This window comes from Tachysurus vachellii, chromosome 22, assembly GCF_030014155.1.
Source record: "Tachysurus vachellii isolate PV-2020 chromosome 22, HZAU_Pvac_v1, whole genome shotgun sequence".
Classification (NCBI taxonomy): Eukaryota; Metazoa; Chordata; class Actinopteri; order Siluriformes; family Bagridae; genus Tachysurus; species Tachysurus vachellii.
The window spans coordinates 13635745-13651137 of NC_083481.1; the positions used below are offsets into that span (position 1 = coordinate 13635745).

Here is a 15393-nt window from a genome sequence, read left to right on the forward strand (position 1 = left end):
TGATATAATTAATAGACATGCTGTAATTTATGGGATTCTTCTATACTTATAAATAGCATTAGATTAACCAGAGTCATACTTAAAATGATATTTTGGAAAAGTCTCCCCTTTTTCTTTCTGAAGTTTATTTTGGTTCTTTGCTGTATTACAGACACAATAGACAGGTTTATATTTAAACTATTTGCCATATATCTGGCCTACTGAAAACTTTGTTACAGGCAGACTGATAAAAACAGACTGCATCCGTGTCAGTTTTAATCAGCTGCACTGTAGCTACGGAAGACATAAAAAACAATGGGGCGTGCATTACTAATCAGATTATTTCCCAGTAACAGGACGTCCCAAAGTGTTTTATAGACATGTTGTCTTTTAATATTATTAAGAATAAACAAAATGTATTTGATGTGAATTATATAATTTGATGTGAACTATAATCTACTGAATAATCAGAACCAAGAAATCTGAACCGAGTATCAAACAGTATCAAGTATAAAGGTATTAAATGTATTCTCGGGGGGGCACGGTGGCTTAGTGGTTAGCACGTTCGCCTCACACCTCCAGGGTTGGGGGTTCGATTCCCGCCTCCGCCTTGTGTGTGTGGAGTTTACATGTTCTCCCCGTGCCTCAGGGGTTTCCTCTGGGTACTCCGGTTTCCTCCCCGGTCCAAAGACATGCATGGTAGGTTGATTGGCATCTGGAAAAATTGTCCGTAGTGTGTGAGTGCGTGAGTGAATTAGAGTGTGTGTGCCCTGCGATGGGTTGGCACTCCGTCCAGGGTGTATCCTGCCTTGATGCCCGATGACGCCTGAGGTTCCCTGTGAACCAAGAATAGTTCAGATAAGCGGTAGAAGATGAGTGAATGAATGAATGTTTCCTCAATGTGATATTCAAATACTATCTAAGTTCTATAATATTTGTGTATTACCTCACTGAAATGTCACTGTAGTTACTGAATTCTTTAGAGCCGCTACAAAATAATAAGATTTAAGGTGAATGACTTAATCTGAAAATATAAATGAATAGTAAATTGTGAATATTTAGATGTCCACTGTATTGTTTTCTTCCCTTCGATTATTTTTCTAAAGACAGATTCAGACATTTGAAACTGTAGGCTATGGAGTCTACACAAACTAAACTAGCAGAAGCAGCCTAACTTTGGCACCTGACAAGACAATACTGAATCCGCTGAACCGTTCTAACATGTAGCTGTCTGCACTTTACACCTTGCTAGACTGTTCTAACAGGAGTTTGATCTGCTGCTCAGGAATTGCGCTGGCAGTCGGCTGAGTCACATGGAAGACTTCAATATAAATGCTCTGTATCGTTAAAGAAAAAAATGGAAAAGGTCAAGATCATGAGATCAACAGGAAATGTCAGCTAATTTGCATATTGCACTGGAAGTGGCCAGTAATAACACTGATCACCTCTTGCTTTTTGTGTGTTTGTGTGTATGTATGTGTGTGTGTGTAAGTATGTGTGTGTGTGTTTATGTATGTGTGTGTGTTTGTGTGAGCAACTGAACCACACTGAAAAAAAAAAAACAATGCAGGAAATTTCATGCAAAACCGACATATCTATCATTTTCTGCTGAACATTTTAACTTAAATCGCTAGAAATTTGTGTAATTCTTTAAGCTACAATGAGCAACAGTGGAAAGATGACAAACAGCTCATTAAGTCAACAGTTTTCCACTGCGATGGCTTCACTTCCTTAATGACATACCTCTCCTCTAAGTCACATTGAATAGCATAATAAACACGACAGCTAAATCTCTCTCTCTCTCGCTCTCTCGCTTTCTCTCTCTCTCTCTCTCTCTCTCTCTCTCTCTCTGTCTCTCTCTTTCTCTCTCTCACACACACACACACATGAATGTCCTGCAGGTGAACAAGCCTGCCTCGTTGCAGCACCTACAGCTTTTTTGAAGATACCCAGAACACAGGCGCCTGTCATGTCAGATCACGACAAGAAACACTGAAGCGTCTGCTATTGTATCTTTAGCACAGCCTTCTGCGCTCACTGTACTGTAAAAACATACCTCTGCTCTGTCCTTTATAGACGTTTGACTACAAAATGTATGATCTTTCAGTGTCACTATCAACATTAACACTAAATATAATTCCAGTATTCTGGCTTAAATTGGGATACTGTCTAAAGCCTCCATACTTAGCCTCCGTAGATAGTAAAACCTCATGTTAGCATTAAAAAAAAATGTTCATTCTCGGGTTGGATGAATTCTAAATTTATTAGCTAGACCACTTAGCAAGTTAAAAATCCAGTGTGCTGTTTAGTACCATGTACCTTGGTTTGCTGGTTTGGAAACCTGACTAGACTGAAAACAAGAAGGTGGGCTAGATAGCTAGACAGCTAGTTACGCACACTGCATGGTGTGCTAGCTGTTTGTACTATAGTTACATCCTCAAAGCACCTTTAAGTGTATTATGTTTAAGCATACATACAAACCACAGGAAAACCTTTGTTTCACCAATAAACAAATAACTAAAAGTCACATAGGGTTCTAGGTTCATGGTACTTCTTTAGGATCTACATAGCTAGTGAAAAGAATGTTAGTACTCAAGGATGTAAAAGTTAATGTATAGTTTTGTTACTTAGCAACAGCGTATAAGTTGCATAAGTATAAAGTTGCTCCTTTTAGCCCTGAGAATGGAGGTGGAAGTGTTGGGAAGATGATAAAAATATTTGCATTCATGGAGCTGATATCACTGAGGCGAATGAAAAAAAAAAACTGGGAAGTGAATTTCAGTATTTTGGAAGGTGGCATTTCTTTTTGTAATTATTCTGTACGTTATTATTCAAGCTGCTGAGCTGGTGCTGAATAGTGTGGTGCCGCTATACAGACATGCTACAATGTGATCTAAAATACTGATACAGGATAGATAATTTATTATAGAGTGCAGGGGTAACTAAGGGACTGGCACCGTCGGAGCCACAAACATTAAATCTTATCGTTTAAGGAAAAGAACTGAATGAAGGAAGATGAAATATAATATAAAATGCAATATCCAGAACAGTGAAGATTTATCATCGGCATGCAGGCATGAAATCAAATCTGGAAGAAGGCTGACGCCAAGACTCGTCCATACAGCAACGGAATGAGGAAGGAAAAGTTCTCTGTTTTAGAAGCAGTAAATAATGCCTGAGAAGAAGCGGTGAAAGTGAGAGTATGTCACTTGTTAGTGGAGAAAGACTTCAGAGAGCTTTGACAGTACAGAGGATTGGAGAGAGTACACACACACACACACACACACACACACACACACACACTCGACCACATGCAGTGACAGAGGCTCTGACTCTGGACACTACTGTAGCTCAGATGTACAGAGCCTTCAGCCCTTCAGAGACAAGTTTCATAATTGAAAATAGGCTTGTGGGTGTATGGGTAAGGAAAAGGTTTCATAAAGATGTGGTTAGTTATGTCACTTTATACGTGTATATATATATTTACCTCTCTCCACTGCTTGGTCTCGACTCCTTGTGTATACAGGACGCACACTAAGGCAAGAGAGAATGGTTATTAATGTAATAATTAAGGATAACATACAAACATCTGTAGAAATTTCTCTAGAGTCTCTCTCTCTTTCTCTCTCTCTCCCTCTCTCTCTCTCTCTCCCTCACTCACACACACACTTCTGAAGCATCTGTGTGGCATAATATCAGACAGTGACAGGCTGCTGAGTGCCGACGGCCCACGCCAGTCTCTCCCTGAGCAAAAACACTGTATGGTGTTAAGTTCCTCATAGTTTCGATTTCTCATAGTTGGTTGAAAACTGACTTAATAACGATATCTTTAATAATGTGGTAATTTGATGATTTGGAATATCAGACATACCAAATGGTGAAATAGTAAATATAACACAAACGAGTTGAAAGATGGAACATATTTGCCAGATCAATTGTGAAATTCAATCAGACGTCACTTTTTTCCTTGCCTACAGCACTACATGACTAAAAAAAGCTGGCAAAACATAACTCTAGTTTTTACGAAAAGCAATTCAGAAACAATTCTAAAAATCCATGCAAACAAGTTCACCGACGATATGTGAAAGGTCATGCTACTATTGATTTACTACAAAGCTGCTGAGGTGACATGGCGGCTAGTTTTATACTAATGTGTTGCTACAAATTTGTACCAAATCTATGAGTTATGAGTTTCTCTCTCTATTTCATAACCACAAAGTACTCAAGCACTTAACTCACTGGTCTTTTAAAAGAAGTCAACTCATTTCAAATCGAACATACCATTAGCCCTTTATAAGTAATTCAATTTTTCAGCCTCAAAATGTTAACTTCAGGCTTTGATATTAATCCAAGGACACACTTAATAAATAAATATTAACCACCACGTCACCTCAGCGTCTTCGCTATAAACACTGGATTATTCATAGGTGTTACTGAATATTGTGCTCTAAGATAAATAACAGAGAACAGACTCATTAACCAAGACTTTAGAGAAAATGTGTCAAAATTCAATGTGAAACTACAACGCAATGAAAGAAAGATATATATACAAGTCCACATGTCATAAATGGAGGCTTCCATAAAAGTCCAAAAAAATAAAAAAAATAAAGCACAAAGCAGGACTCACTTGGGTCTGATTTGGAGAATGTGTCTTTGTCTAGAAGATTCCTGGAGGGAGGAAATAAAAAGAAAACATTGTTATAATATGACAATGAAATATGAGCCTTTGCTTGTATTTGACATTTGAGAGATTATTGAATTGAGTCTGTTGACAAATAACAGCTTTATTGCAGAGCTCTGCAGATAGTGATTAAGTGTCGGAAAACTCGGCACGTTTGAACACTGGTGCAATTTCTAATGTAATATGTGAATAACATCATGCTATAGATACATACTGTAAGGAATTCCTTTAAAATTCAGTTTAAGTATTACGACTTCAGCAGGCAGTGGATTATCACGTCATTTGCGCAGCACATGTAGACATGTGTAATTGTGAAGAAGTATAAATTATTACACTGTAGAAATATGAGTCCATTTAAAAAAGGGGATCATGTAGTTCTTTTACAACTCATGTAGTTTGTTTTTTTTTTAATTAAAAATCTTTATAGCTATTTAAAACAGTAAATCTGAGTGGAAAAATCATGTCTGCATGTATTTGATGAAAATAAAATTCACCTTAAATTCATAAAAAAAAATGCAATAATTATACAAAATTGTTACGATTTTACAGAGCATGAAGTATTGTGAATTTATATATATATATATATATATATATATATATATATATATATATATTGTGACCCTTTATTATAATAATATTACAGTGAAAACAATAGTCATTATGCAAGTGGTTAAAAGTTATGAGAACGTCGTTGCTAAGCAACTGGAAAAGATGGACATAAAAAGCAGAATATTTCATAACTAAGGCTAACGATTTGGCCAGCGAATATGTAGCAGTTAAGTCTTGTAAAGACAAAATGACTGTGGAAATGAGGCAAAGCTATCAGGAATAATAGCGTTTTTCAATGGTGTGTTGTTCAATTACTAAGAAATGACTCCCTGTGGTTAAAAGTATTCTGTAATTACACTTAGCGTCAACTAATAACCATGGGCTCTGCTATTCTGAGAAACAGCAAAACACAAATTGGAGCAATCAGAAAGTTTATTTATCATAAAGTTTAAGATCCCATATGATTGTTGTAATGAAGTTGGTAAACACAGTCCCTGCAAGTGAACACAAGAAAATAAGAATTAGTATATATGTGATGGTATTTAATGACACTCAGCTTCTGTCTCTGAATTCTGCTTCTTCAACCTCAGATACATCAAAGTCAAAGTCTCACTAATTTAGTCACCATCTTCTCGCCTGTCACATGACAGCGAGGGTGTATCATATGCTATCATATGCTTCCTCTGGGGCAAACTGCTGCTCATGCAACATCAGAAACATAACAAACTCAGAGAAAAGCGCTATCCACCAACTTCTACATGCAGGCGCTTACAGACGTTCATGTGTCGCTAGCGTTGCTGACCTCCCTGGGGCCATTTTTTGGACCATCATATGGGATTCTAACTCGTGATCTCCTGGTAATACAACTTACTTACTTTTTTTACTATCTTTCATCCTGCTCACTCAGTTAGTATTTTTGTATGTACCTGCACACGGCATCTTGGCATGTTAAAAACAGCTTCATTTCCCAGAACATAAACCACCTAAAAATGCTTATGTAAAGTAAAAAGTTCCAGCTTGTACAAAGTTTGCTCTAGGAACCTTTCTGTATTTCTTTCTGTTTAGAACTGATATTCTGCTCAATGTGAATAATACATTCATAACATGTTCCAGCCTTAACAGAAACAATGTCATTAAATTCCTAAGAAAAGCCGATTTCAGTGTTTATACTGAACTTCTTGATGGAGTTGAAATAAATTATCACTACAGAGATGATGACTAATAATAATAATAATATAATAAAAGAATAATAATTCTACCGTAATGATATAATGTCACATAAGGTCACATTAGACACTAGTTATTTTAAAAAGGCAATACAGACGTACAGAACGATGAGTAACGGGTCACATGATTAAGAAAAGAAAATCCTTTGGAAAGTTGCCAGTACACAGAGAGCCAAGTTTAGTGCTTTATACTGTATACTGTAGGGTAGATTCAGGAATGGAAAGAGTTTGATCCAGATGTCTCACTGCAATAAAGCCTAAATCCTAATATTGATTTTCAGCCCAGGCTTTTCGCTCCTGCTGGTGTGCATGAGGGAACCTGAGAGCTCTGTTTTGCCCCGAGCTACAGAACTGTCACGGTATCCCGACATCTAAATAAGAGGTGACATATCTATTATAGTTGCACAGTCGCTCACCTACTCACAATCACGGGCTGAATATCAAGTCATCAGAAGCATTCACAAGCATTGGGTGTCAGTAACAAAGCACCTGTGATTACATGCTCTCGTCTACCTGCTTGTCTTTCCTGTAACATCTTCCCTTAAAATCTTCGGCACACAAATCATCTGCGTTCTCTAATCACACATTTTTATTCCCATGGCAATAATTATGACGTTGGCCTGAGAACCAAAATTACAGGGAACGGTGGTGACAGGGAACTTTGTGAAGAAAGGGCAAGAGATTTATCTAGAATTCTGCCATTGTCTCACATAAAAATGTCCAATTGAAGCATCTCTGAAATTAACGCTCATTCATACAAATACAAATTCCCAGGATTGCCAGGTTTTGCTAAACTTATTATGTTACTATGATTATTATTTTATTATGATGTAAGTTATAAGAATGTGGCAGGTGCATCATGGGAGTTAGAAAACTATATCTGATCTGTATCTGTTAGGAGCTCCAAATATCTCTTTCTGGTAAACCAGAAAGTTTATTATTATTATTAATATTATTATTAATATTAATATCAACTTACTCTGATGTGTAGATGCCAGTACTTTCAGCCGTGTGTGAATTCTGCCTCTGACAGTTCCTCAACCTCAGCTACATCATTTCAGTTCAAAATCTGCCTCTACTAGTGATGTAGGCGAGACTGTTTATTAATCCTGCTTGTACAGTTGTAAATTTCTTTAACAAATTCCACTGATCACTTTCCAAAATCCAAACAAATGAATATCTGAATTAAAACCCACAGTGACCTCGGCCGAGCAGTCGATGAAAGCTGTAAACGCATCACGCTGTGCTTCATATCGATGTTAATGAACATGGTCTTTGTTCATCCCACAGTCAGGAAGTGTGCCTCTTAAAGCTATCTGTATTTCTATCCATTTAGAACACATTATCTGTTCATTGTGGATAATGTATCCGTGTTCGGTTACATGCCTAGTGTACATCAGCAGCCAACTGAGAACATTAGCAAGCAGGTGCTGAAGATTACACTGGTGTGTTATACACTTTGCTTGGCAAGATTTGTCTCAGTCATTCATCCATTCTTTAATAGGCGAAGATTCAGGTGGCGTTTGTTGCAGTGAGCTCGCGGTACAAATAAAATCTTTGAACTCGATGCATAATTACTGAGTAAACAGAGAATGCGGTTGCTTGTAAATTGGCAGGTAAATGCCACTTATCTGGACTAATGGATGAATGTTTTTCAGTCAGCACAATCATGTTAATGCTAATGCTTCGTAAAATGAATTAGGTAATGAAGGGGAAAAAGCAGTTAATCATGAATAAATGCTCTGGTGTGACAGCTTTCACTCTGTGAGTGCAATGTTAAGAGTTCCAACAAAACAAGGTAGCCACTGAAACATAACCTTCCCGTTATAAATTACGCGACCATTGACAAGACAAATAGTTAGGTCTTTAAAATGCGTTCATACCCAGGTATATCTGTGCCAAACATGTCAGCAGAAAAGTATTGAAAATCAATCTTGTCTTGAAATGAAGACCTGATACTGACTTTTAGAGGGGATCAAGTGCAACGTCAAGACATGCATGAAGGGAGGGCTGCAGGAGTCGTAATTAAAGCCATTAAGGATTTTTCAAAATGGAGCTGAGGCTTGGGATAAATATAATATTCCTAGAGGGAAAGAGTGTCTCCTGCTGCTGCTGCTCTTCCTTCAGCTTCAGCTACACAAGACTAAAATGAAGACAGAAAAGCTGCCGTGGTCGGATTAGAAAGCCAGTGCCCTTGATCCGCATGACACGGAGGCTGCAGACAGGTGATTAACAGCTGGCCTGAAATTATGTACTTGCAGCATGGAAGTGGAATAGAGTTAGATAGTTAGCTGCATCAGGAGAAAAACCTTGTACATGTATATATTGTACATGTCTTTTATACAAACAATATAACTGTCAGAATGACAGTAAAAATTAGACATAATTTACAATTATAACAATCTATGTAATGTATTATTATTATTATTATTATTATTATTATTATTATTATTTATAAGAAATTATTCTATGAGAAGAAATAATTTTTTAAGTAAATTAATTGTGAGAATACTTACAAATTGTAGCTTTGGATATGTTCAGACTTCCCAATTTTCCACTGGACGCAAATTTTGGCAGAATGTTTAAACCACATGAATAAACACAATCCAATTTGAATACACTACTCATAAACAAGTCCAAGTCCTGACAGATGATCATATTTTTAGTTTTAGACTAAATATAAGACTTACAGTTCTTAACTTTTTCATCACTAGAATACATTTTCAGTATTCACAAAAAAATGATTCGTTATTTCAGAAGAAAATAATTTTATTAAATAATCCTAAAATGATTAGTATTATTAATCAAGCATCGCGTCAGTTCTGGCAGGCCACGTCGTCAAGCGTGCATCAGCTGTCCACGACGCGCACCAATCCAGTTACGACATCCATATTACCCGAACTTTTAAATTCCCATTCATTGAGCCGCTTTCTAGCGCGTCGCTGCTGCTGCGACTTAAACTCCCTCCTCCAACCCTGACTCCACCGAGCCGGAACCTGTGTTCGTTGTACCAGTTTACATCATAAATATCCACATATTTTTCTCTCTCTCTCCCTCTCTCTCTAATTATTTAATTATTTATTTATCCATTTATTCATTTTTTTCATTTGCCAAAAAAAAAACAAAAAAAAAAGCTCATGATGCATGATCAATGGTTCTGTTATAGGGGGGGTCTTTTCTATTTTCTAGTCGCTGCTCTCCCCGCTCGGACCATGCATGCGCACGGACGGGCACATGGATTCCTGCCCAGAACAGAACCATACCGCCAACACTAACTGTATGCTATCATCTAATAAATTCTCATTTGACAAAGTGGTCCTGACAGAACTGATATAGTTGAATAGATTGTAAAGAAAAATATATTTCACCAATTACAGTAAACATGTTTAGATATTTATTATTTAATTCACTTTTACTACTATCATACATGAAATATTTACAGTACAGTACTCTATAGTACTCTATAATCTCAGAACTGTCTCATGTGTCTTATGAGATTTAAATGGCGCACAGGAGGAAACTGTTAGAGCCAGAATCATGAGGCAAAATTCTCCAGGATTTTGTGAGGGCTTTGTGAAATCTATTTATTATGACTGGTGAAAGTGCAGAGAGGAAGCCATGACGGAAGGTGAGAGATATTCTTTGTTGGTGTAGATATTTCACACAGCTCACACTGTTTCACCTGCCATGACTCTGTATTCATCTCACTACACGCTCAACCTTTCCTCTCCGCTATTCATTTCAATTATTTGTGTTGATTAATTCACTGCTCTGGTCACAAAACAAAGAGTCTACAGAGCGGTGCAAAAATAAAAAAAACGGTTCGCCCTGTCATCAGGTTTGGATCCCGATGATGACACAGCTACCTGAGACAAAGAGGTATCAAGAGACACATAATTAGGGTGACAGGGATGACATTATTCTCTCCCCTGTCAATCAAAATGACACCAGGCAATTGTGGGCCATCTGTATGCGAAAGAGGGCAGTTAGAACTCCTGTTGGTGTGTTCTTGTGACATCGCATGAAGAAAAAATAATATGATTGCTGGCTTCACACATGTCTCTCAGGTCTTCATATTCTCTGGTTTTAGGCTGAAATGTACAAGAGGAAAGCTAGCGAGTGGGTGGCAATTGGCAAATGATCACACTGAGCTTTAAAAAATGGGCTAAGAAAGGTAAAGAACAAAATATAAGGAACAAAACGTCTTCTGTGTCCTTTAGACAAAAGACACTGAAGAGCTTCTTAAGTTTAGAAGTTTTAAAATATCAATCATCGCTCTCTTTCCTTCGCCATCTCTTGTTCTCTGCTGTCAAAATCTCTGTTATTGACTCACTCGACTCTGACCTCTGAAACACGGCACACGGCTCTCCATGAATCAATGACCTGATGTGACGGCTATCATTTGTCTGTGTGTGTGTGTGTAGCATTCTGACATTTGAACAAAATTCAAAGAAAGACAAGGGAAATAATGAAGCATCAGCTGTTCAATAAACATTATTTTCTAAGTTAAGCTGAGAAAAAAAACAGGAGTGAATGGTGCTACGTTCGCCTCACACCTCACACCTTGGGGGTTCGATTCCCGCCTCCGCCTTGTGTGTGTGGAGTTTGCATGTTCTCCCCGTGCCTCGGGGGTTTCCTCCGGGTACTCGGGTTTCCTCCCCCGGTCCAAAGACATGCATGGTAGGCTGATTGGCATCTCTGGAAAATTGTCCGTAGTGTGTGATTGCGTGAGTGAATGAGAGAGTGTGTGTGTGTGTGTGTGTGTGTGTGTGTGCACTGCGATGGGTTGGCACTCCGTCCAGGGTGTATCCTGCCTTGATGCCCGATGACGCCTGAGATAGGCACAGGCTCCCCGTGACGCGAGGTAGTTCAGATAAGCGGTAGAAAATGAGTGAGAGTGAGTGAGTGAGTGAGTGAATGGTGCTAAACTAAAAATAAAGGTATGTACACTTTTGTTGTACTAAAGTGTTGTTGTACTTTTCGATGTACTAAGTCGTCTTAAGCGGAAGAGGAAAGGTGCGGAAAAAAACTTTATTTGTGCTGCTCTAAATTATTTAATCGTCTGTCTAGACTTGGATGAGGCTATGGAAATTGCTGCAGAGTAAAAACATCTTAAGTCAAATAGAACTGGCATTCTTGAGGTATAAATGAATGATGTATTAATGTGACAGTCCACAGAGGAGACCCTGGGGGGGAAGCTGTTTAGATGAGTCCCTTGTTGACGTGGAAGCGTGGCACTGTTTCATCTGGACAGCTGCATGACTTTGTCCTCCTCACATCACACATTTACCCCATTGATCTCAACGATTTCTCTTAATTAATTCGCCACTCCATCATGCATATTGCTCTTGTTGCTGACAAAAAAAAAATCCCAGAACATCTGCAAATCTACATCTGCATTGTCTATTATTCTAGTAAACATAAAAATCTTCTGGCTGGGTGTTTGGTAGTGGGGTATGTTTGGGTTGGGTTTAAGTGGAAGAGGCTAAAGCCTGCTGCTGTTTTAATTAAACTGATCCCACACACATCCTTTTCACTACGCATCTGGTGTTTACGCATGTGTGTGTGTGTGTGTGACTGATATTGACTGTCAGAATTAAAAATGCTGCAGAGAAGGCTTTGTCTTGTCTATGTGACATTCGATTTGGTTTTGCAGCTTTGTTTCCACAGGCTTTTGACTCCGACATGAGCTCATGCAAAATGCATAGGAGGTCTAATGAGCGAGAGCGCTTTCATTGTATTTCATACAAATAAAGTTGTACGGAAGGTTCCGGTGCTGGTTACGCCACTTGCCGTAACTTTTATCCATTTACAAGCTTGCTGTCAATTACATTTTATTCCATAACAGGTCATAGGATTTTTTTCAGATGCTACTCGGTGTGATTGTGACCCTGCCTGCATCTAGCTACAGTATTAGGTTGCCAATGTGTCCTTGGGTTTTCCTTCCATGTATATTTGGAAACAGAGGCAGAATATAGTCGATCCATTGTAGAAAACTCTTAGATGTTTATATTATAATTTATACTATTTATGTACAGTACTGTACATGATATAATTAATATTAATATTCTCTTAATATTTTTCATTACAGATAATATCAGCAATATCTTGAATGAAAAAGTAGAATCTTAAAAATATTTACACGAGTTTCTTAGTGTTCTTCTATTCCTCGGTTGCTTTAGCCATAGCATGCACTCGAGGTGACATTTTTTCATGTTAAATGAAATCCACCTTTTATACATTTGATTACATTTAAATAGCCACCTAGAAATGGTGCACAAACCTGACACTAAAATATTAAATGAAGACATTGAACTTTGTTTTCTAAATCTTCTAGTTTTAAAGTTTATAGTTACAATGCAGTGCACAATACAATGCAATCTCCCCATTCATGACCCCACAGCATGATTTAACTGAGTGTTTTTGACAGATCTGTAAAATGCATAACTTTGCTAGTCAAACAGTTTGCAAGGTGCAGTAATGCTAGCTGATAGCATAAAAGTGTGTATAGTAAAGGAGAGAGAGAGAAAGAGACAGAGAGAGAGAGAGAGAGAGAGAGAGATGGAGAATTTTATACCAAAAAATGAATTCAGTAAAGTTAGCCAGTGTAAACTAAGTCAAAACAGTTTTTATACAAATTAAAGTACAAGCTACCAAAGATTAAAAATTAGCAGTTGGTGTAGTACAAATGTAGGCATTGTGGTATATTAATTACGTGGTCCTTAACTAAAGTCCCTGGTTATGGCCCTGATTGTGACCATGCAGTTTAGCTTTTAATTTTGCAAGCGTGCTAATCTTATTTCGCATTCCGGAGCTCTCACAGAGAGGAAGTAAATTGATCCGCCAGTAATTAAAATCGTCCCTAGAGACTAATGCTTTTACCTCGAGGTCATTAGTTTGCAGGCCAATATTTTTGCAGCACCACTGACATGCCTGACACAGTGTGGGTGGATCAGAGCAATTGATTTTTAATCCCTTGTAGACAGTTACTGTTTGGCTAACGGCACATGTAATCCATGCTCAGACGTTAATAATATTACTAAAATGACCCTTGAGCTTCTCGGAATGCGGACCTGTCTCCTGACAGCTCTGAGTCCCTCAGATGCTGCATGGCACCACAACGTTTTTTAACAAAGAGCAAACACGAACAAACTTACGCATGCCTGTTTAAGCATGGGACTCTTTCCCGGGAGACAAGCAGTGTCGTTTCTCACTTTTCCAGCACTGCTCTTAGCCTCCGTCCACAACAACTCCACACACTTCCACACACATACACAACACCTTCGGGGCAGAACAGTGAGCCTGGTAGCTCCATTACTATTCTAATTCTGGTGTCAGTGCAGATAAGTACCTTGGCGTGGGGACAGTCGCTTGGATATGCAGGAGATTGTGGAGAGAGTGATGGCAGAAAGATGGAGCTCTGCTCAGAAACATGAGTTAATGGATTGTGTTGGGGGGAAAAGACAAGGGGCTGAGATGGGTACGGCTAATGATAAAGCATTCAGAGTAATGACTACCTACTACTCTGTGGTTTAAGGGTCATGGGGTGCTATCACTTCCCCTCTCATTTTCCCACTCATTAGCAGCTCCTTTATTCCCCATCCTTGCCTCATTATGTCTGTACATCTTTTACATTTTGCTCTTGATTCAGTCTGGCAAGCTCGTTCAAATTCCGTCTCTCTCTCTCTCTCTCTCTCTCTCTCTCTCTCTCTCTCTCTCTTTATATGTGTTATTCCTGCTCTATTATTCCTGTAGCACTGCACATGTGGTTTAACACACAACCCATGTGTCATGCTCTTGCACTCAGGTGTAATAATCTTCATACACGAATGCCTCTATGATATTGATGTAATGTAAAGGGTGTAACACAATCACTGTCTGTATCTGCTTAGTTTCACTAATCTACATACCATCATTCAGATTCAAATCAAATGTTCGCAAAGCCTATTTTTTTTTCTTCTTTGATTAAATCTATTTCCAGCACTGTCAATATGGTGAAGACAGTTCCTCTATCACTCAACACACATTTTTGGCATTTGGCAGAAATATGTATCTCATTTTATACAACTGAAGGTTAACGGACCAGCAGTTGCAGCTTGGTGGACCTGGGATTCAAACTCACAACCTACCAATCAGTAGTCTAACACCTTAACCACTACGTTACCAGATCCCTACATCTCTCAACTTCAACTTGTTTTCACAGTCAATATCTTCCTACATATTTAGTGAGATCTGTTTCCCCAAATATAACCAAATTTAAACCAATTTAAACCCCCATGACCCTGACTAGGCAGTTACTAAGGATGTTGTAAATGCATCCCATGAATCCCAGCCTCAATGCAACTCTAATTTGAACCAGATTATCTGTGAACCTTGCTGGCAAGCTTTCTGGAAAAAAGTCATCCAGAACACATTATCCGTTTATCCTGAATTACGTATTTGTTTTCAGTTACATCCCTTGTGCAATGTTTGAAGGCAGATCCATCTTGGTAATGCAATGTATTTCAATCTGTACATGCTGAAGATAAACGGTGAGAAACTGGGATATAATTTGGCTTATAAATAAAATGCTTACATTTCTGAATAGTTTTAATTGCAATGTACATTAGCGAATTTGTCTGGGAACAAGGTAAAGCCAACTGAAAACGATTAGCTAAAGTTAACTGGCTTGTTAGTATGGTGCTTGGAATGCGTTGTTGTTGCAATGTCTGGGATCAACAAATGAATACATTTATTATTAAAGCTTTTAATTATTAACTGCCTGTGATGTTATTAGAAAACAGATTAATCCTGGAGTTTCAGCCTTAGACATGGTTACATTCATTTATTCATTCATTTTCTACCGCTTATCCGAACTACCTCGGATCACGGGGAGCCTGTGCCTATCTCAGGCATCATCGGGCATCAAGACAGGATACACCATGGACGGAGTGCCAACCCATCACAGGGCACACACAC

General features: G+C 38.3%; 1 protein-coding gene across 1 annotated transcript in view; it reads right to left on the reverse strand.

Annotated features, from left to right (window-relative positions):
• Positions 1-15393, reverse strand: part of cpne5b (copine Vb) — a 107915-nt gene that overhangs the window by 78931 nt on the left and 13591 nt on the right. The window contains exons 2-3 of the mRNA XM_060858744.1: positions 4607-4647; positions 3467-3513 (exon numbers count right to left, since the gene is read on the reverse strand). Of these exons, the coding sequence (XP_060714727.1) occupies positions 3467-3513; positions 4607-4647 (88 nt within the window). The remainder of the gene's footprint in view (positions 1-3466; positions 3514-4606; positions 4648-15393) is intronic.